General features: G+C 41.9%; 1 protein-coding gene across 4 annotated transcripts in view; it reads left to right on the top strand.

Annotated features, from left to right (window-relative positions):
* DCLK1 (doublecortin like kinase 1) overlaps nucleotides 1-22,274 on the top strand; it is a 214,520-nt gene that overhangs the window by 116,616 nt on the left and 75,630 nt on the right. For all 4 annotated transcript variants that reach the window (XM_079973687.1, XM_079973686.1, XM_079973688.1 and 1 more), the window contains exon 5: nucleotides 19,484-19,600. In XM_079973687.1, coding sequence (XP_079829813.1) covers nucleotides 19,484-19,600 — 117 coding nt within the window. The remainder of the gene's footprint in view (nucleotides 1-19,483; nucleotides 19,601-22,274) is intronic.

Here is a 22,274-nt window from a genome sequence, read left to right as displayed (position 1 = left end):
AGTTATGTGAATGAGCCTGAGACTCGTCAGCTATCCCTCATTCCTCCCCTCCTCTGGTGCAGCTGCAAAGGGGTTGGAAGCTTTCGCTTCCATTTTTAACTAACTACAGTTTAGCATTAAACTAAACAGATAATCTGTAATCATTCTTAACTGGGTAACTTAAATGTCCCAGCTTCAGCCTGCAGCAGATTAAACCCCACAATTTACTGGATGAACTTGAATGACAACATCCGGCACTCTGCACAAAAAACGCACTGAATGTTTTCAGAGCCCAGTGCTCTGTCAATAATAATGTTACCACATTCTAACAGTTCAAAAGCACGTCAAAGTGCAAGTAGATAAATAGGTACTGCTCCAGCGGGAAGGTAAACGGCGTTTCTGTGCACTGCTCTGGTTCGCCAGAAGCGGCTTAGTCCATCTAAGAGTGCTGCAGCTACGTAATTTTAGACACTGGCTATAACAGTCTTATTCTAGATGGTAATGTGTATTCCTTCCCTTTACTTCAGAATGTGGTTAGCCAGCCCTGCTCCTGTTCTGTCAGTTGAGTGGGACCCTGGACTTCCTCCTTGACTATTTGTTTGATGCTGTGCATGACGTCAGTGCTGTCAAGCTAAATGTGCATATCCCACTCCAGAAACATTTTTGCGCTCAGTTCCTGACCTAAGTGGCGATATGAATGATCAAGCCTACTTTTGCATGTCACCTGTCTTGATGGATTGGGGTGACGGTTTGAATGCTTTTAAACTGGTGATGGCTAAACTTTTGCGTTCTAGATGTCATAATGCCATTATACTAATCTATAGTGTGACCACATTTGGACAACAGTTCTGGTTGCTTCACCTCATAAAAGGATATTTTAGGGCCAGAAAAGGTTCAGAAAAGGGCAGCCGGAATGATCAAGGAGAAGGAGCAACTCCGCTATGAGGAAAGGTTACAACTTTTGGGACTTTTTAGTTTAGAGAAAAGGCAAGTAAGAGGAGACATAATAGAGCTGTATAAAAATATGCAGGATGTGAAGAAGGTGAAGAAAGTAAACATTTCATCCCTCTCGCATAACACTTGTGGAAGATTCAGGACGAAGGAAAGTAATTGTACATGCATAGCTAAACTATGGAATTTGCTCTCACAAGAAGCAATGATGGCTCCAACTTAAAAGGTGACTGTTAAGGAGGAATAGAAAAATTAGTGGAGGAGAGGGTTATCAATGGCTATTAGCCATTATGGCTGTGCTCTGCCTCCACTGTCAGAGACAGAATGCACCTGAATGGCAGTGACTGTGAGAACACAATGCTCAGCTAGATAGGTCCTTGGCCTGATCCAGAAGGCTCCTCTTAAGGTCTTATGTCCCTGTTCTTTTACTCCATCATTTCTGAAAAAAGATGGTGATGCGGACAGGGGTTAACAACATCTGGAGTTGCAGGTTAGCCACCCCAGTTTCAAAAGTGAATAAAATGAAGAATTAAAACTATGTATTGCAGCTTATTTTATTGGAAAGGTTAACCTTTACGGTACTAATCTAGTCCCTGCTCCCATTAACAAAAGCACTGAATATTTTAAAAGGTTTTATGCTCTTAAATAGGAATGACTCCTCTGCAGTTAAGAAAAGACAAGGACTTGCACCTGAGAATTTATGTGTGCTACTCTGCAAGAAAAAAAAATGCTTCTTAAATCAGAATTATATTGATTTTTGCCTCCTTTCTCCTTAATGAAGCTAAAATTAAATAAACTCATTGCTGTTCTTTTTTTTTTCTCATGCAGAGCAATTTTGTTAATTGAACATTGCCTACCTCGGCTAAGATCTTGGCTTTGGTTGGAATGTTTCTTGTTCTAGATTTTGAAGTGTGCACTATCCTGTTGCTCATAGGGCACCAGGAAAAGGAAGAAACCACTTTTTTGCCACTTAAGATTGAAATTCTGAAAGAGGTATATAGAGCGTTTTGTGTCCTAATTGGTGGACCTGAATCCTGGGCTCCAACATGTGACCCTCCAGGCATCTCTGTCTGCCTATTGGGACCCTTCCATTTTCAAACTGGATAAACTGTCATGGGAACGGCTCATATCACTGTCCTATTGGCTTCAATAGACTGCTTCTTTCATTGCTATTTTCACAGAGGGAAAGGGACCTTGTGGGCACCAGTGAAGACCTTTGCAGGTGCAGGTGCACCCATGGGTGCTATATTGGGGGTTCTTGGGTTAAATTCACACACATTTTTTACTTCATTTTTGCTTTCTTTGTGCTGAACTCAGCAAAGGGGTTGGGGAGACAAGGTTGGATACTATAACACTTTTAATTCAGTTGCTAATCTTCAAGCCCCCTTCATGGATCACTGCCTTGCCGTGGCGAAGGGGCTTGAATAACTCAGAGAAGCTATGAACTATGCCGAACAGGGCACCCAAGATGAACAGGTCATAGTGGAGAGTTTTGACCAAACGTGATCCACCTGGAGGAGGAACCGGCAAGCCACTCCAGTATCCCTGCCAAGAAAACTCCATGGACAAAGACAACAGGCATATAAAAGTTATGACGCTGGAAGATGAGCCCCTCAGGTCGGAAGGTGTCCAACATGCTACTGGGGAAGAGCGGAGGACAAGTACAAGTAGATCCAGAGCTGATGAAGCGGCTGGGCCAAAGCCGAAAGGATGCTCAGTTGCAGATATGCATGGAAGCGAAAGGAAAGTCCAATGCTATTGCATAGGAACCTGGAATGTAAGAACCATGAACCTGGGTAAGTTGGATGTGGTCAAAAATGAGATGGCAAGAATAAATATTGACATCCTGGGCATCAGTGAACTAAAATGGACGGGAATGGGCGAATTCAGTTTGGATGACTATCATATCTACTACTGTGGGCAAGAAACCCGTAAAAGAAATGGAGTGGCCCTCATAGTCACCAAAAGAGTGGCGAAAGCTGTACTGGGATGCAATCTCAAAAATGATAGAATGATCTCGATACGAATCCAAGGCAGACCTTTTAACATCACAGTAATCCAAGTTTATGCACCAACTACTGGTGCTGAAGAAACTGAAATTGACCAATTCTATGAAGACTTACAACACCTTATAGAAGTGACACCAAAGAAGGATGTTCTTCTCATTATAGGGGATTGGAATGCTAAAGTAGGGAATCAAGAGATAAAAGGAACAACTGGCAAGTTTGGCCTTGGAGATCAAAATGAAGCAGGGCAAAGGCTAATAGAGTTCTGTCAAGAGAACAAGCTGGTCATCACAAACACGCTTTTCCAACAACACAAGAGACGACTCTACACATGGACATCACCAGATGGGCAACATCATAATCAGATTGATTATATTCTCTGCAGCCAAAGATGGAGAAGCTCTATACAGTCAGCAAAAACAAGACCTGGAGCCGACTGTGGCTCAGATCATCAGCTTCTTATAGCAAAATTCAAGCTTAAACTGAAGAAAGTAGGAAAAACCACTGGGCCGGTAAGATACAATCTAAACCAAATCCCTTATGAATACACAGTGGAAGTAAGGAACAGGTTCAAGGATTTAGATTTGTTGGACAGAGTGCCTGAAGAACTATGGGTGGAGGCTCGCAACATTATACAGGAGGCAGCAACTAAAACCATCCCAATGAAAAAGAAATGCAAGAAAGCAAAGTGGCTGTCCAACAAGGCCTTACAAATAGCGGGGGAGAGAAGGCAAGCAAAATGCGAGGGAGATAGTGAAAGATACAGGAAATTGAATGCAGATTTCCAAAGAATAGCAAGGAGAGATAAGAAGGCCTTCTTAAACGAGCAATGCAAAGAAATAGAGGAAAGCAATAGAATGGGAAGAACCAGAGATCTGTTCAAGAAAATCGGAAATATGAAAGGGACATTTCATACAAAGATTACCATAATAAAGGACAAAAGTGGTAAGGACCTAACAGAAGCAGAAGACATCAAGAAGAGGTGGCAAGAATACACAGAGGAATTATAGCAGAAAGATATGGATGTCTCATACACCCCAGGTAGTGTGGTTGCTGACCTTGAGCCAGACATCCTGGAGAGTGAAGTCAAATGGGCCTTAGAAAGCACTGCAAATAACAAGGACAGTGGAAGTGATGGTATTCCAGCTGAACTACCGTATTTTTTGCTCTATAAGACTCACTTTTTCCCTCCTAAAAAGTAAGGGGAAATGTGTGTGCGTCTTATGGAGTGAATGCAGGCTGTGCAGCTATCCCAGAAGCCAAAACAGCAAGAGGGATTGCTGCTTTCACCGCACAGTGATCCCTCTTGCTGTTCTGGCTTCTGAGATTCAGAATATTTTTTTTTCTTGTTTTCCTCCTCCAAAAACTAGGTGCGTCTTGTGGTCTGGTGCGTCTTATAGAGCGAAAAATACAGTATTTAAAATTTTAAAAGATGATGCTGTTAAGGTGCTACAGTCAATATGCCAGCAAGTTTGGAAAACTCAGCAGTGGCCAGAGGATTGGAGAAGATCAGTCTACATCCCAATCCCAAAGAAGGGAAGTGCCAAAGAATGCTCCAACTACCGCAAAATTGCACTCATTTCACACGCTAGCAAGGTTATGCTTAAAATTCTACAAGGAAGGCTCAAGCAGTATGTGGACTGAGAACTCCCAGAAGTGCAAGCTGGATTTAGAAGAGGCAGAGGAACCAGAGACCAAATTGCAAACATGCGTTGGATTATGGAGAAAGCTAGAGAGTTCTAGAAAGACATCTACTTCTGCTTCATTGACTATGCAAAAGCCTTTGACTGTGTCGACCACAGCAAACTATGGCAAGTTCTTAAAGAAATGGGAGTGCCTGATCGCCTCATCTGTCTCCTGAGAAATCTCTATGTGGGACAAGAAGCTACAGTTAGAACTGGATATGGAACAACTGATTGGTTCAAAATTGGGAAAGGAGTACAGCAAGGCTGTATATTGTCTCCCTGCATATTTAACTTACATGCAGAATTCATCATGCGGAAGGCTGGGCTGGATAAATCCGAAGCCAGAATTAAGATTGCCGGAAGAAATATCAACAACCTCAGATATGCAGATGACACAACCTTGATGGCAGAAAGTGAGGAGGAATTAAATAACCTTTTATTGAGGGTGAAAGAGGAGAGCGCAAAATATGGTCTGAAGCTCAACATCAAAAAAACAAAGAACATGGCCACTGGTCCCATCACCTCCTGGCAAATAGAAGGGGAAGAAATGGAGGCAGTAAGAGATTTTACTTTCTTGGGCTCCATGATCACAGCAGACGGTGACAGCAGTCACGAAATTAAAAGACGCCTGCTTCTTGGGAGAAAAGCAATGACAAACCTAGACAGCATCTTAAAAAGCAGAGACATCACCTTACCAACAAAGGTCCGTATAGTAAAAGCTATGGTTTTCCCAGTAGTGATGTATGGAAGTGAGAGCTGGACCATAAAGAAGGCTGATTGCCGAAGAATTGATGCTTTTGAATTATGGTGCTGGAGGAGACTCTTGAGAGTCCGATGGACTGCAAGAAGATCAAATGTATCCATTCTTAAGGAAATCAGCCCTGAGTGCTCACTGGAAGGACAGATCGTGAAGCTGAGGCTCCAATACTTTGGCCACCTCATGAGAATAGAAGACTCCCTGGAAAAGACCCTGATGTTGGGAAAGATGGAGGGCACAAGGAGAAGGGGACAACAGAGGATGAGATGGTTGGATGGTGTTCTTGAAGATACCAGCATGAGTTTGATCAAACTGCGGGAGGCAGTGGAGGACAGAAGTGCCTGGCGTGCTCTGGTCCATGGGGTCACGAAGAGTAGGACACGACTAAACGACTAAACAACAACAACAACAATCTTCAAGCTTTTTGTCTCCCATAGCAACCAAGTGAAAAACTGCCAGTCTAGGGGCCTTAGAAAAATAACTTCTGTTATCTTAAGTCACAGCAGTAACTATGATCCAGAGTTCTGAAACACTGTATCAAGATCTTCAGAAGCTTGACTATGTCTGTTCATTTGTAATGTTGGGCGAATGAGCTGCAGGCATGTTCTACTGAATTACTCTAAAACAGTGTGGTGTAGTGGTTAAGAGCGGTAGAATCGTAATCTGGTGAACCGGGTTCGCTTCCCCAATCCTCCACATGCAGCTGCTGGGTGACCTTGGGCTAGTCACACTTCTCTGAAGTCTCTCAGCCCCACTCACCTCACAGAGTGTTTGTTGTGGGGGAGGAAGGGAAAGGAGAATGTTAGCCACTTTGAGACTCCTTCGGGTAGTGATAAAGCGGGATATCAAATCCAAACTCCTCCTCCTCCTCCTCTTCTTCTTCTTTAAAACGCTGCTGGGAGTGGGTGGCAGCCAGGTATAGCGTGATGAAGTCTGGACACATTTCCGACATCAACACAAACCTCCATACTAAGGAGAAAATGGAGTTATGTCACCTTTATGGCGAAGTGAAGTCCTTCCTTTCAAAGCAAAACAAAAACCCAACCGCCTGCTCTATCCATTTTGTGCACCCAAGCCTCTCCTTTGCTCCTGTGGATGTTGTGATTGATTCTGAGAACATGGCAGCAAAATGTAAGATTGCAGCCATGGGGGTACAAGGAGATTAATTTACCCTTTTGGCCTGTGGCTTCCCTTCCCATGGGGGGCCTGGAGGTTGGGGGTGGGAGCTTTGGATTGCATTAATTTGTCAAGTTCCTTCCCCCCCCCCTTCCGTCACTGTACATGCAGCTCATCTCGTATGAGGATTTTGGATTGAAAAATTCTCAGCATGTAATGAAGATAAATCAAACTCCTTGTATTCACAATATGGATTTTTTTTAAAGACCTGCTGCTCCCCCCCCCCCAAAGCTGCCTTTATCATGGGGATTTTTTGTCACTCATTTGCAGAAGAAGCCTTTCTCAACTTTTACTATGTGCCGAAGCACAATGAGTCCCATCTGGAAACAGATGTATTAGCAGTCTGTTTTATAGCTTTGTTCCTTTCCTTCATTTCCTCCTGCACTGCAGCAAAATTTGAGATAGTTATGGTATGAAGTAATTAAAACGAATAAATGAAAACATCATCTGATAACAAAGCAGCAATCTTCCATCATATTAAAGCATTGATTAGAGGAAACTGTGGATTGTGGTGATGTCTTACTTTTAGGCTGCCTGTTATTAGCTTTCTGGCTGGAATTTCCCGCTGGCTATTTTTTGGCAGCAAGACAAAGACAACTTGTACACTCTTAAAAAGATGTATGTCTTCTAAAATCATTTAGCAGTGGCTGTCCCTAGGTTTGGCTGCATTTTGAACATTAATTAATTAATTAATTAATTAATATGAATCAATTTTGCTTTTGGGGTTAAGTAGTTGCATAATTACATTTTGCCATTAGAGCTGTTCTTGTTTCCCTTTCTGTTTGAGAAGTCAGATCCTTTGCTGTCACTTGAGGTTCAGGTGGCCTCAGTGGTGTGGAGTGCCTTCCATCAACTTCCACTGGTGGCCCAATTGCACCCCGATCTGGACAGGGACAGCCTAACTACTGTTGTCTATGCCCTGGTAACCTCTAGGTTAGATCACTGCAACGCGTTATACATAGGGCTGCCTCTGAAGACCGTTCGGAAACTTCAGCTGGTGTAGAATTAGGCAGCCAGGTTGCTTATTGGGGCAAGATGTTTTAAGCATATTACACCAATCCTGACCCAACTGCACTGGCTGACAATTAGTATCCAAGCCCAATTCCAAGTGCTGGTTTTGATCTATAAAGCCTTAACTGGCACAGGACTGCAATACCTCAAGGAGTACCTCTTTCCATATGAACCTACCTGGACCCTGTGATCATCCTCTGAGGCTCTTCTTCGCATGTCTCCCCCATGAGAGGTCCATCAGGTGGCAACACAAGAATGGGCCTTTCTGTAGTGGCTCCTCATTTGTGGAATGCTCTCACAAGGGAAGGTTTTCCTGGCGCCTTCATCACACACCTTTAGGCACCAGGCGAAAACGTTCCTCTTCAACAAGGCCTTGGTTGATTAAACAATCTGTGGCCTTTTAACAGTATGGCAGGGTTGTTATTGTTTTGTTTTGTTCTTGTTTTTCTTGATTTTTTTTTTTAATCTTGCATTTTTATGCTGTGAACCACCCCGAGATGTATGGATGAATGGTGGTATAAAAATTTTAATTTTAATAGTAATAATAATTATAATAAACAGCGGTGTGGTGTAGTGGTTAAGAGCGGTAGATTCGTAATCTGGTGAACCGGGTTCACATCTCCGCTCCTCCACATGCAGCTGCTGGGTGACCTTGGGCTAGTCACACTTCTTTGAAGTCTCTCAGCCCCACTCACCTCACAAAGTGTTTGTTGTGGGGGAGGAAGGGAAAGGAGATTGTGAGCTGCTTTGAGACTCCTTAAGGGTAGTGATAAAGTGGGATATCAAATCCAAACTCCTCCTCCTCCTCCTCCTCTTCTTCTTCTTCTTCAATACGTTCACAATTGAATACATGTACATCACATCTATCCCTTTTAGTGAGATACTTAACTATAACCACAACTACTTAAAAGAACCATATATTGAAAAGGAAATTATTACCACTCAATGCAAATTATAAGGTATGCCATTTCAAAAGAAGACATCTAATTTGAGTATTCCAGGCTCATGCTGGTGAAGTCACCATCACTATTTATTGAACCATTTTGGAAGACCGGCATACAAATGGACTGAATAAAGTCACCTTATACTGGCAGAGCTGACCCTACCGTTAGGCAAAGTGAAGCAACTGCCTCAGGCATCAGATGCTAAGGGGCAGCAGTAGCAACCTCTACACTTTTCTTCCTAATCCCCCAGGCTCTTCCTCTCTGTTGGAGGACAGAATTGTGTATGTTATGCGGCCTGTCCTAACTTCCTAAACTAGTTTGCTGCCTCAGGTGCAATGGAGGTTGCTCTTCCATCACTACTGTTGAAGTGAGATTCAACTTCCAGTTATGTTGGCTTTTGTACGTGGAATGGGAAGTGGGCACCATCTTGTCCTTCACCTAAGGCAGTGCAACACCTTGGACCGATGGACCATTCCTGCATAGTGGGTTAAAAATGGCTACCTGAATCTACTTACTGAAGAATTAAAAAGCTGAAAGGGAAACTGATTGCCAGCCTCAGGGCCCACCTGGCACCATCAAGGTTAAATCAGAACTGGAATTGATGGATGCAGATAACTTTTTCTTCTTGAAGAGGCAGGCATGAAATGGCCAGCTAAATTTTAGGCATCTATGGCTCTGCAGGGTGTACGCTCCCCCAAGAGTGTCATACTGTCCCCAAGCTCACCTGATATGAACTTTCTGGACACCTTCCCATCCTCACAAATTAACGGTTTCATTTTCCAGATTCACACTGTTACTTCTGCCAAAGTTGTGACAAAAGAAAAATAAAGTAGGCAAAGCCAATTTGTATTATTAATCTAATACCAGTAAGCCACACTAATGAAAAGGAACCAAAAATGAAATGCTTAAGAACGAATGATGACTAAAGGACAAATAGAAAGGAAAAAGAAACAGAAGGAAAATAAGGAGTGTTATTCTGTAGCAAAACAGATAGCTAGCTAGCTAGATATATCCAATGCTAGTTATGCTCAGAGTAGACCCACTGAAATAAAGGAACGTGACTCATTTAGGTGTATTAATGTCAGTGGATCTACTTTGGGTAGAACTTAATTGGATACAACCCATAATTTCCTTTGTTATTTGGAGGAAGAGGGGAAATTAAGCTTGGTAGAATTTTGGGACATTGTCTTATTTATTATTCTGCAACTGTTCAAAAGCATACAATATCCATCAAACAATATGAGTAACTAAAAATGCTAGGTGGGCATGGGGGCATTAAGCTTGAAATGAATTCCCCCAAATTAGTTTCAGTACTAGAATAATGCTTGTGGCAAGGGCATTGGAATAGCAAAAAGGATGGGGAATATCACAATTTTCATTAGTTCATCTAACATAAATCCATACTCATATTATCTTTCCAAAGTACAGTCTTGCTCTCATTTAATATAATGTATAGAAACCTAAGTATAATTCCTATGATTTTTTTTTAAGCTTTAAAGTGCAATAAAAGGATTGAGCCAAGAGTTTTCTTGGTCAAGCATCACTTCTTGCTGCAAAAGTATCCATTTAATTCACAAAAAGACATCTTGCATAGCTAGTAAATTTGTGAACTACTCTGCCAGGCATAACATGCTTTGCTGATGGCAGTGACTCATTTTGTGGAAGGTCGCCAGCTTCAAAGGGAACACTGACTTTTGCCAACTTTCCCCCCTGAAGCTTAGCTCCAGTTTTTCTTACAGAAAGACATCAACTGTTTAAAAGCGAATCTTCTCATTCAGTATCATGGCTGATATTGTAACTTATGACTCTTCCTGCATTAGAAGGTGTTCTGCATTGTGAACACAACTATGCAGACCCTACTGTTGCTTAAAGTAACAATAGTTCACTGACTGTTCGCAATACAAACAGTTTTACAAAGAAACTTTATTCGTTAAACTGGTGGCCTGAAATATGAAGCCCATGCAAGCAAAGAAGAGAAATATCATTCCTCTCTGTTTCATTTTCTCAGTCCCTCTTTGTTAAAAATAAAATAAAAAAAATCTTTATTTGAATTTAGTCCCTTGTGATAGCAAAAACACTTTCCATTTCTAACATTTATCGGTCCCTGCAAGGGTTGCAGATCAAATGAGAGACTCAGTCTCCACCATCCATTCCCTCAACCTTGTGTTAACATGGACTTTTCTGCTTGCTCTAGCTGATTAGCACAGATGGGATATATGAACAAGCTTTCACCTAATGCATCTTCTGTCTGGCATTGATGAGTGGTTTGTTGAAACCTGCTTTAGTAGCTTCTCCTGAAAACACCCATGGAAATAAATGGGCTACACACATGAGGCACAACTATTTGAAATAATCCAATAGAAAGCACTCTTACCCTCATTACTTACCCTAATGAGTATGTTTAGGATTTTGACATGCCATTTCCCCTCTCATTATCCTTAAAGTATGAAGCATGCAGCTATTAAGCAGACACTGGGACGTAAGGTTCTTTCTGACTAAAAATGTTTTGGTGCGATGACTAATTGTTGCACTTCGTATATATAACATAATAATATACGATTGCTCATGGTTCCCTGCTGCTATGCCGTAGCTTCAGGAAAGAAATGCCTGTTACTGCAGAAGCCCTGTGGGGCAGGGAGCACCTGTTGTCAAGTACTGTGCACTGCTATCCACAAGATCCTAGCATCATAGAGCTGGAAGGGAATCCTGAGGATCATCTAGTCCAACCCCCTGTAATGCAGGAATCATTTGGCTTGGACCCATGACCCTGAGATTGAGAGTCTCATGCTCGACTGACTGAGCTATTCACAGGATGTTATTTGCTGAGTGCTATGATGTTCACCTTCCCAGAGGCTCTGTGGGTTTGTGTGTGTAGCATGGCTCCCTGCCATAGCACAAATCCACATTGTTACGCATCAGATCATACTAACATGCAATAGAGCTGTGCAGTCATGATCCTTCACGAACACAGTATATAAAATAGTTGTAGTTCTCATGTTATCAGGAATCATGTCCAGCCTTTGTTCCTGAATTTGATAACTGTTTGTGTGTGTTTGCTTACCCATAATACGTAAATAGCCACTGCTGCTGTGCAGTGTGACCTGGCACTTATTAAGGAAGAATACATATAGCATTTGTGCAGGTGCCCTGTGTGGGACGCGGGTGGCACTGTGGGTTAAACCACTGGGCTTGCTGATCAGAAGGTTGGCAGTTTGAATGCCCGCGATGGGGTGAGCTCCCGTTGCTCAGTCCCTGCTCCTGCCAACCTAGCAGTTCAAAAGCACGCAGTGCAAGTAAATAAATAGGGGAAGGTAAACGGCATTTCCGTGCACTGCTCTGGTTCATCAGAAGTGGCTTAGTCATGCTGGCCACATGACCTGGAAGCTGTACGCTGGCTCCCTTGGCCAATAAAGCGAGATGAGCACCGCAACCTCAGAGTCTTCCACGACTGGACCTAACAGCCAAGGGTACCTTTACCTTTTAGGTGCCCTGTTTGGGAGTGGGTAGCAGTGCAACTTGTGGATGTGGGCCAATGACATCACTAACCTAAACTGAGCGCTGCTTGTGATTACTTCAGTAGCTGTCATGCCTCCCCACCTTTTTAGGGGGCGAGACCAGGGATTCGTAACAGGGACTGCACTGGGATAGAGGGCTGTCTGCAGAGCCAGCTCCAGAAATGCATGCGTGCAAGGAATCCATTCTGCCAGTACCTTTTCAGCCCAAGAAGATCACATTGCCCTCCTCCGACACGGAGATCTCCATCCCTAGCAGAATTACAGTCTCCCCATATCCTCCAGAGTCAGTAATGTCAAAACTAGGCCTCTTTAACTACAGACACAAAGCTAGCCCCCTAAAATGGTACTGCGCTTGTACAGTCATACCTCATGTTACATTTGCTTCAGGTTGAGCGTTTTCAGGTTGTGTCCTGTGGCAACCCGGAAGTACCGGAAAGGGTTACTTCTGGGTTTCGCCACTCACGCATGTGCAGACACGTAAAAGGATGTCATGCGCATGTGCAGAAGCGGAGAATCGCGGCCTGCAGACGCGCAGACACCGGTTGCATTCCGGAACGGATCCCTTTCACAACCAGAGGTACCACTGTATTTAGGACTCAATCTGCCTGGTGCTGAAAGAACACTCAAGTTCTACACAGCTGTCCAGGGTGCTGTTTGAATCCCAAATCCTTAAGAACATAGGACAAGCCTGCTGTAACTGGCATAGGCAGTGTGGTGTAGTGGTTAAGAGCGGTAGTCTCGTAATCTGGGGAACCGGGTTTGCGTCTCCGCTCCTCCACATGCAGCTGCTGGGTGACCTTGGGCTAGTCACACTTCTTTGAAGTCTCTCAGCCCCACTCACCTCACAGAGTGTTTGTTGTGGGGGAGGAAGGGAAAGGAGAATGTTAAAGCCACTTTGAGACTCCTGAAGGGGAGTGAAAGGCGGGATATCAAATCCAAACTCTTCTTCTTATAGCTAGGTTCAGCGTTCTGTTTTCATAGTGGCTGACCAGATGCATGTGGGAAGTCTGCACGCTGAACATGAGTGAAACAGCACTCTCCCCATCTGCGATTCCCAGCAACTGATATTCAGGGAAATGATGTCTCTGACAATGAAGGTAGACTAAAGGTTTTTTTAAAAGTAAAAGACCCCTGGATGGTTAAGTCCAGTGAAAGGTGACTGTGGCGTGTGGTGCTCATCTCGCTTTCAGGCCAAGGGAGCTGGCGTTTGCCCGCATGCAGCTTTCCAGGTCATGTGGCCAGCATAACTAAACTGCTTCTAGCGCAACAGGACACTGTGATGGAAGCCAGAGTGCCCAGAAACACCAAGTAGACTATTGCTATTTTGGCTAGTAGCCATGGATAGCCTTGTCGTCCTTCAATCCCTGCCTTGCCTAGGTTTTTCCTTGCTCTGTTTGCCTGAACTTCCAACTCCCTATCCAGCCAAGGTAAAGTAGCAATTGCTGCTTTCTCCCTCACCTTACTGGCTTACATTATGAGGGGGTGGGAGAGAGAAAATGAACCCACAAAATGAAACAAGTATGAGCTGAACAGATGTGTGCATGAGCTGACCACTTCCACTAGCACTGATAGATAATTTGAAGCCCATAGGAATAAACAAACACTGCTGAATTCAGGCTCATAATGTTGTGTGTTTGGCTAAATGGGGGTAAGCCAGCATCCTTTGAGAGACAAGTGAAGCCAAGTCGGCCTGATTTGAGTGATAACCCCCATGGAAATGGCACACAGGGTTCATATAAGTGAAGTGGCAGTGACCCTGCTTCCTCTCTACTCTCAGCAGTCCAACCTCAATGCAATATTTGCAGAAATAAAGGAACAGAATTGGGCTGTGAGTCATTTATGGCTTCCGTTCCTCTTGCAGGTCAATAAAATGTGTTCTTTCAAGTCTTATGTTGCTTTTGGAAGTTTGGTAGTAAGGACAACAATAGTATGGCATCAGCAGTTGAGGCGGGGGGGGGGAGTGCAAACCAGCCTGATTTTTTTTATTGCTTTTGGATCAATGCCCAGAAAAGCAAGGGACAAGGCCAGCGCCCCCACCCTTTAGGTTGTTGTTGTTGTTGTTGTTGTTGTTGTTGTTGTTGTTTTAAAGCAGGACAATATGGGTGGGTAAAGAACTTTAACGTTGGATTCTAGCCTGGAAGTGTTCTGAGCTCCAAATTTTGACCCGGCATCCTTGACTTCCAGGTTCCTTCTCATGTCCAAGAATATTTTATGTCAAAAGCTGACAGCCTTATTACAAAGAATTAAACAATAGTTTGCTAAGAAACCATATTTTAATTAAAAGCATGCTTAAAAAACAAACAAAAAACCTAGAATGGTGGGGATCTCTTTTGTTCCCAACCAATTACTCTTCACAATTAAAAAGTAAAAAGTTGTTGCCATAATAGTTTATTTTTATTGCCCTTCAGGGTCTGCAAATGCTGCAAAATTGATATTGATGCCATCTCAACAATATCAGAGATGGCATCCCAATACTTTGAATAAAATGACTTTCCAGCAACCAGAGACATTTTTGATCCTCTGTATGGCTTATCTTTGTACTACAGACATTTTCAGAACCAAGAGAAAGTCTCCATCTTTCAGAAATAGGTTTTTAATAACCTTGAGGAGATTCCAAATATTAATCCCTGCCACACAAACAACTTCACAAAACAGAAAAAGGAAAGAAAAAAGATGGTTGAGGATTAGGCTTTAGCAGAGCAAATGTTCTGTGGCAAGGTATGATCTGGTTTACAAATAAGCATTTGGTTCCACTGGTAACTCAGATAACACTTCTAGAAAGGCGGGGGATCTAAATCTGCTAGGGCTGTTCACTTTTAACTTCCTCCACCATAGTTTGATTCTGCTTACTTTACATTATATAGTCTGTTAGACAGATGATACTACAGGACTGAAAGATTTCAGATGAGGGAAATGCAGAGAGCAAGGTTAGTTGGATTTTAAGCATTTTAGAAATTACTCTGCATTTTAAAGCTTTTTCAAAAACTTTGCAGTGTTGGAGTGCATTCTCCTTTTTCTTCTGTTTTCATTATTTTTTTGCTAGCACTGACACCATATTGACATATTTTCTGTCTGTTGCCTTTGCTATGTATTTTTTATCATCTTTATTTTATAGGGAAAAGCCTTCAGTGATCTAACACATTTGAACTTGTGTCCTTTACAAGGTCAGCATTATGAGATAATGCAGGAAATTAATGTTTTGCAGCCCGATTCATTTGTTTTTTATTTCATGCGCTTGAATCAATAGACTGATTATTATTTAGCATCTGTATTATTTCAAGTTTTTCTGTAAGTCCTTTGTATTGTAAATTTCGCTAGCATGTAATTAAATCTTGCTCTTCAACTACTATGAAACTTCCTGTCCCCTTCAGTCTAAACTTTGCTCAAGTATTGTTGCTCCAATCTGGAGCGGAAGGGTGTTCTACTCATTCCCCTATTCCTGACCACTGTGCACCTTATCAGAGTGTGGAGGTGGAGACTTCCTTCTCTCTTCAATTTGTCTATATGCATCGTTGTCAGCAATGCTGCTGGGGCAGGTGGGCAGTAGACTGGAAACTGTGATTTATTGAAAAAAGATGGTTCAGGAGAAGAGGAGGGGACCCTGCATCCTTTTAACGTATTTTATGTGTGAGGGCCAACTGATTGGTTGGTGACTGCAGGAAGTTAAGGTTAGAGTTTCTTTTCCTCTGATACAACTGCTATCTGAAGTATTGCTTGAGGTTCAGTTCCCAAACAGACCACCTGACAACACTGCTTATAATTCCCCACAATAATAACTGTACTTGCAATGCAGTCTCAAGAAATTAGATCTAAGCATATATCTTATTTAATGTTTATCCAGTCTTGACCTTGATTGTCTGCTACCACTTTCATGCCCAACATTGCTTGGGAGCTCAAGGAAATCCGTGCAGCTTTAAAAGGGTCAGTCCACCACCTTCATCAAAAAAATTGCCACTGTATCTAAATAAACGTAGATGAAAGCCTGTTCCTTGATTTCAGGAGCCATCATGCAAAAATTGGTCATGATATCCAAATGCACATGGTGTTCAAATGCATAGTGAACAAACAACTATCAAAAATATATAGTAAATAATGTTAAGAATTCTACTCAATATTGATCCAGAGCAGAACTCCAACATATAGTTTGCAGAGTAAAAGACTTAGCACATTGCAGGATTCCCCCCCAAAATAGGCCAGAGGCAATTGTATTTCTTCCAGCAGAGTTTACTACTGTTACTGAAGGTAAATGAGCATAATGGTCACAAATTGGCACTGCCCATAAGAAATCCAGTTGTAGCTGACTTAACCTAAACTTACAATAACTTATAATAAGACTAAAACCTGAACACTAAGTATACTTTGTACAGAACACCACACCAGAAGGAAAGAAAGACAGAAAGTGAAACTCAGGCTCTTTCTGGCCTGTTATTATAGTCAGCATGAGCTTAAGTGAAAAAGATAACAGAACCAGTCCAAACCAGCTGTTCAGCTTCTCTGAAGGAATAACCCAAACATCAGGAACCTCTTGCCTGTTTTCTAGGCAGGATAGAAATTTAATTTGTGGGCTGGAAACTTCCAGCTTGCACTAGCTTACATCACACAAAGAAGCTTCCAGAACCCTCTTGAATAAATTAGAATATGAAAGATCTCTACACATCAGAGCAATACTTTCTTCACCAAAAAATGCAAACTGACAGATAACTGGTCAGAAAGTTTAAAAAGGGAAGTCAGCTTTCCAAACACTTTTTGGAGCTGTTCAGCTATAGTTTGCTTGATTTCTGTGACTCATAGTGTTTATTTGTCCAATATGCTATTGTGCGTTTTTCTAGTTTTTGGCCACAGATAGCTTTGCTACTAATATAACATGCTAATTGAAATATATTCACAACTGCAGAAACCTACTTCTTTCCATCCACCTTATTAACAGTATCTCAAACAGAGGAATGTTAGGACCCTTCTACAAGCAAAGTTTTGCCTTTCAAACAGAACTACTTATCCTTTTTGCAGATGCATCAAGTATGCACTGGAGTGATGCACCATCTGCTCATAATTTTATAGGTAATTTTGTTTAACAAGCCACTTAGCAAAACAAAGGCATTCTGGAGCCTTTGAGATTTAGCTACCACATGCGTGGTGTCAAAGTACACCCCACAGGAGCAGAGAAGAGTTCGCCTCTGGTAGGTGAGACAGGAAGCCACACAATTATTTTAGGTCAGCATCTGTTTATTATCTAGATTCTAGAACACAGGCCTGGGTGTCCTAATCAGTAGGGAATTTAGTGCTTCTGATACATAAAGGGAACTCCATTTCTCCATGAGCTGAGGTGCAACTTAAATACAGCTTTGCACAATCAAGTCATAATAAAGTTGCCTGCAATTGTGGATAGGAATAAAGCTCTATCTTGGTCTGATCATGACTGTTGTGTGCTGATTTATCCAGGTGAAGAGTATATGAGTATCACAAATGGACAAAGCAGACTGGAAAAGGAAAGGAGCTCTTTAGCTGCTTTAATTACTTATAGACAGTCTTCTGGTCTCCTCATGAGTAATATAGCATAGGTACTAAATTGCAGGGGGGTTTTATGATTGTTGATGGACGATGGACCCTGAGGAATCCATGGTGTGATGGAGACAAGGCTTCATACCAGAGCCCATTTTTAAGGGGTTCCTACCCATGTTGGACTGAGCAATGGCTGGCACTCTTTCAGTCAGTCAGAGCACAGGTCACAGATAAAGCGGTCCTTGATTCAGCACCAGGAGTGGATAGCTTTGATGGTTTTCTCATCCAGGAGGTGTCCTGATCAAAGCAGAGAGTGCTGGTCAGTTGGAGATGATAAGTCATAGCAGCAACCTTCAGTGGTTAAGCTGGAGATGCCCTCCAAGATGGAGTTGAGCTTTCAAAAATTGAACTTGTGAAACTTCAACCAGAGTGCCTAGTAAGCCCAGACCGGTAGATCCTCCCCTGAAGGCTAGCATACATATTTATTTCCATATCATCATCATCATCAGTATTATTAAAACCCACCCTTCAAACCTAAGGTTCCCTTGGCAGTACACAACGTTTCATTTAAATACCATTTTGCCAAATACCCATATTTCATTTTCTTCTTGCTGTTTTACCTGATTTGTCTGCTGATTTATTTTTAATTTTCATCATGACTGCAATATGTTGGCCTTAATGGACACTTCATTTCTCAAATTCTCAGTCCAAGAGCCATTTTCAGGCATAACACAGAGCTGTGTATGCATACGTAAATTCTAACCTGAACATCTTAGTCTCGCATGGGATGGCAGTTTCATAGACACATTGATTTTACTGATTTCTCTTAGGAAGAACTAGAGTGTTTCCTTCTGCCCGTGATAAATTCTGTGTGCTTTGCTGTAAGCTGCAGTTCACCAGAGAATTATGTAAGGGCAGCAAACCTGTTTCACTTTTCTTCAAGCCACTCATGACTGATTTGCAGATAGGAACCTGCATCATCTTATGTGGCCTAAACACTTTCTCAAAAATCAGAACTGACTGCTGGGAATTGTAGCTCTCTGAGTGGAAGAGGGGTCTCCTAACAACTCTCAGCACCTTTAACAAACCACAGTTCCATGAATTCTTCGGGGGAATCCATGACTGTTTAAAGTGGCATCATAGGGAAATGATTTTCTTCATGAGCATAAATCACTCCATGAATGAGCAAAGCCAACAGGTGTAGTGTCAGCCAATCCAGTTGTTATGGTAATGGCCCAGTGCCGACTATATAAGTGACGAAGTCATGTCAGCTCATCTGTCTGGGGTCTTGTGCTGTGTGTGTCGGCGTCAGTCTTGTGAAGTGAGTGAGTCTGTCTGTGTTCCATCTTGAATTGCCAGAACAACAGAGATACTTTGTACTTGCATGTTTATATCTGCAAAAGTCTACAAGTTGGATGTAACAATATCAGGAACTGTTTTATTGAGCCTTATCTTCTGCAGCAGAAGATAAGGCCCTTTTGGACCTTAAGCTGCCTCTGTGTAGTGACTGGAACTGGGGACAACTTCCACTGCATGGGTATCTCACCTCAGATTCCCAACATTATCTAGGTATGACAGACATTTAGTATCATCCACTGACACAAGATTACAATGCAGAGTATTGGCAATGGGGGAGTATATTTTAAAAGCAAGCTGCACCATGATATGATGCACAAGTGGTCATTGTTTAACATGGGTAGCCATCATGTTGCCCTCCAGTAGTCGCTGGGCTACAACTCCTATCAGACCCAGCCAATATAGCCAGCGTTCAAGAATGAAGGCAGTTGGAGTCCATGAACATGTGGAGGTCACCCTGTTGTCGATTCTTGATTTAACAGTTAATTATCCACTGGAGACTAGGATACTTGTGTATATTTCTTTATGAAGGAATTTAAAGGCAAATAAGCATGCACATTCTGTCCACAATTTGCTAATTGAATGGTGTTTCTTTGTCTTTCAGAATGTCGGGTAGTGAAATCCACTTCCTATACCAAAATAGCTTCAACACCACGTAGGAGCACTACCAAGAGTCCTGGTCCGTCTAGACGCAGCAAATCTCCAGCATCCACCAGCTCAGGTAAAGGAATCTATGTAACTTTACATAAATACACTATTGAAGGCAAACTTTCAAGGGCCTGCTTAGCATAGTTGCTCCAGGCTTCATAAACTGTGGTTCATAAAGCTGGGAATTGGCAGTGCTCCTTCTCACCTTGAACACCGCTTCATTTCTGGGTTGTATTAAACCACAGTTTCTTGTTACATCTGAAGTAGGGAACTCGGATTTAACTGATATTAAAAACTGGAATAATGTAACTTAAAATATCAGAATCAGCCTGTTAAGGATTTCATATCAGTGTTCATTTATATGTACTTTTTATTCAGTTGTAATAAATTATTTTGGTTATGTAGGTTTTACTTCTGAATTGTTTTTATGTTGGTTGTTTGTATTTAACTGCATTTAACTAGAGTTCCCTAGTTTGGACCTAACTGAGAACTCAGGCTTAATGCAAGACAAAAAGGAAGTACTTGGTCCTGCTGCCCATTGCTGGCTATGTAGGCCATAAAACATCACTCAAACCAGGCCAGTGTCTCTATTTTTGTTAACATATGGCTGGTTTTGGTGTGGGAAGGTAATTTCCTTGCATATTCAGAATATTACATAGTATAATATATTTATGTTGCTGCTATACGGACTGTCATTTCTGTTGTGTAATTGATTTCTGGGCTTGTTACGATTATTGTTGTTTACCTGTCAGTTTTCTGCACTGACAAGATGTTGGACTAAATGGGCCACTGGCATGATCCATCAAGCTCTTCTTATGTTCTTATAAGTTTTATTATTGGCCATACCAGTTTTAAAACTGTGTGTAACCATGAAAACAGAAATGAACAAAATATACATCTTCATAGAACTGGCACTCCTCGCATTTAAGTTGTGATTATTCTTTTAAAAGCATACATTTATTTTCATGCCATCCTAAACACATTTCTCAAAACACAGGTCTAGAAAAAACCCCCTCTGTTTTCCCCATTTTCTCCTGATACACTGCTTGTGTTTGTATAGAGGTTGGGACAGTGAGTTAACTGTGCACCATTGCCTTAAGATCAACTTCCCATTCAGACTCTTCCCTTAGCCTAGTATAAGTCTTCCTGCAGGTGGGGCACCATTGCCATTCTAAGATAACAAGGGAGAAGTTCATGGTGAGCTCTGGCACCTATTTTTCTTTTTTTTTCTTCAAAAAAAATGGCACTAGGTAGAGTCAAATTCATTAGTCAAGGTTCAATAGGCTGCAGTTCCTTGGGAAGCTGAGTGATTTACTTGACTACAGTTTTGTTGCCAAATGGTCTACAAATCACAAAGCTTTCCACACCTTCCTTGTATATTTGAATAGGCTGGAATGTAGTCCCCTGACACTTGATACAATACTAGTAGCTGTCCTAGAGATGTCAAAATTAATGTTCACTACTGCTGTTTTTGGACATTTTCACGTCAGTCAAAACTGAACCATGTCAAAATTTGAACTGTGTCTAGAGGACATAATTAATTGGGTGATATATAAATACCATAAATAAACAGTGTACTCTTCTCTCCCTCCTGGCTCTGGACTAGAGACCATTTTTAATAATATAAAGAGGGAAGGGATATATGAAATAAATTCTGTGCAAAGCAACTGCTTTGTGTGATAGCTCCATGGTAAGGCCAGCACCAAATGGATTTATTTTTAAATGGTATCCTACATTGAAGACAGGAGTGCCTGGCGTGCCCTGGTCCATGGGGTCACGAAGAGTCGGACACGACTAAACGACTAAACCACAACATCCTACATTGTCTTAAAAGTAATAACTGTGAAATATTTATTGCAGTATATAACAACATATAGCCATTAGTTTATATGATTGCAAGATGCGAGTTGTCATGGAATACGTTGAACTGATCACAATAGTTTTCATATTTTTAATGTGGGTGGATGATTAAATTTAAATATGGCTAAATTTAAATATGGCTAAGTGTATAGCTTTGACCAAACTGTGGGAGGCAGTGGAAGACAGGAGTGCCTGGCGTGCTCTGGTCCATGGGGTCACGAAGAGTCGGACATGACTAAACGACTAAACAACAACAAGTGTATAGCATAGATTTTAAACAGGGCTATAAAACTATTATTAGTTTGTTCAGTTTATTTCCTTCTGCTGCAGTGGATTGGCTGATCTGTAAAACAGAATCTCCAGCTGTTTCTCCTGATAGTGGTTTGTTTCCACCAGTTTCCACACTCTGTGCTTGATCCCACAAAAAATCATCATGGCCAAGTCCCAGTGAAACCAATCACATAAACTAATCAATCCCGGTGCTTTTAATTGAATTTTGTCATGAGCTGTACCTGGACCCATATATTTTTTGCACTATGGTATTGTGCCTTTGCTAGTGAAGGGATTACCCCTCACTGAGTGGGATAAAGTTAAATAAAGTACAATTTTGTTTCCAGTTGTGCCTCAGCTTTAATTTATACCCAGAACTGGGAATAAGTTGCTTCAGGAACCCTAATATCAAGAATCCTCACTGCAGATTCATGGTATATGCTACCGCTCATAAAGATTCCCTGAATTCACATCTGATTTATACAGGGAATGATTAAGGCTGTATCTCCTCAGCATCAGTCATGTTGCCTCACTCCCATCTCTACTGCAGGAGTTTGTCAGATGCCTGTCCCCCAAGAAAAGACCCTTTTTCAGTGGAAGTGTGCATGCTTTGCAGT

Source organism: Podarcis cretensis, assembly GCF_951804945.1.
Source record: "Podarcis cretensis genome assembly, chromosome: 4".
NCBI classification, from domain to species: Eukaryota; Metazoa; Chordata; class Lepidosauria; order Squamata; family Lacertidae; genus Podarcis; species Podarcis cretensis.
The sequence above is the reverse complement of the archived record's forward strand: the minus strand, read 5'-3'. Positions and strand labels throughout refer to the sequence as shown.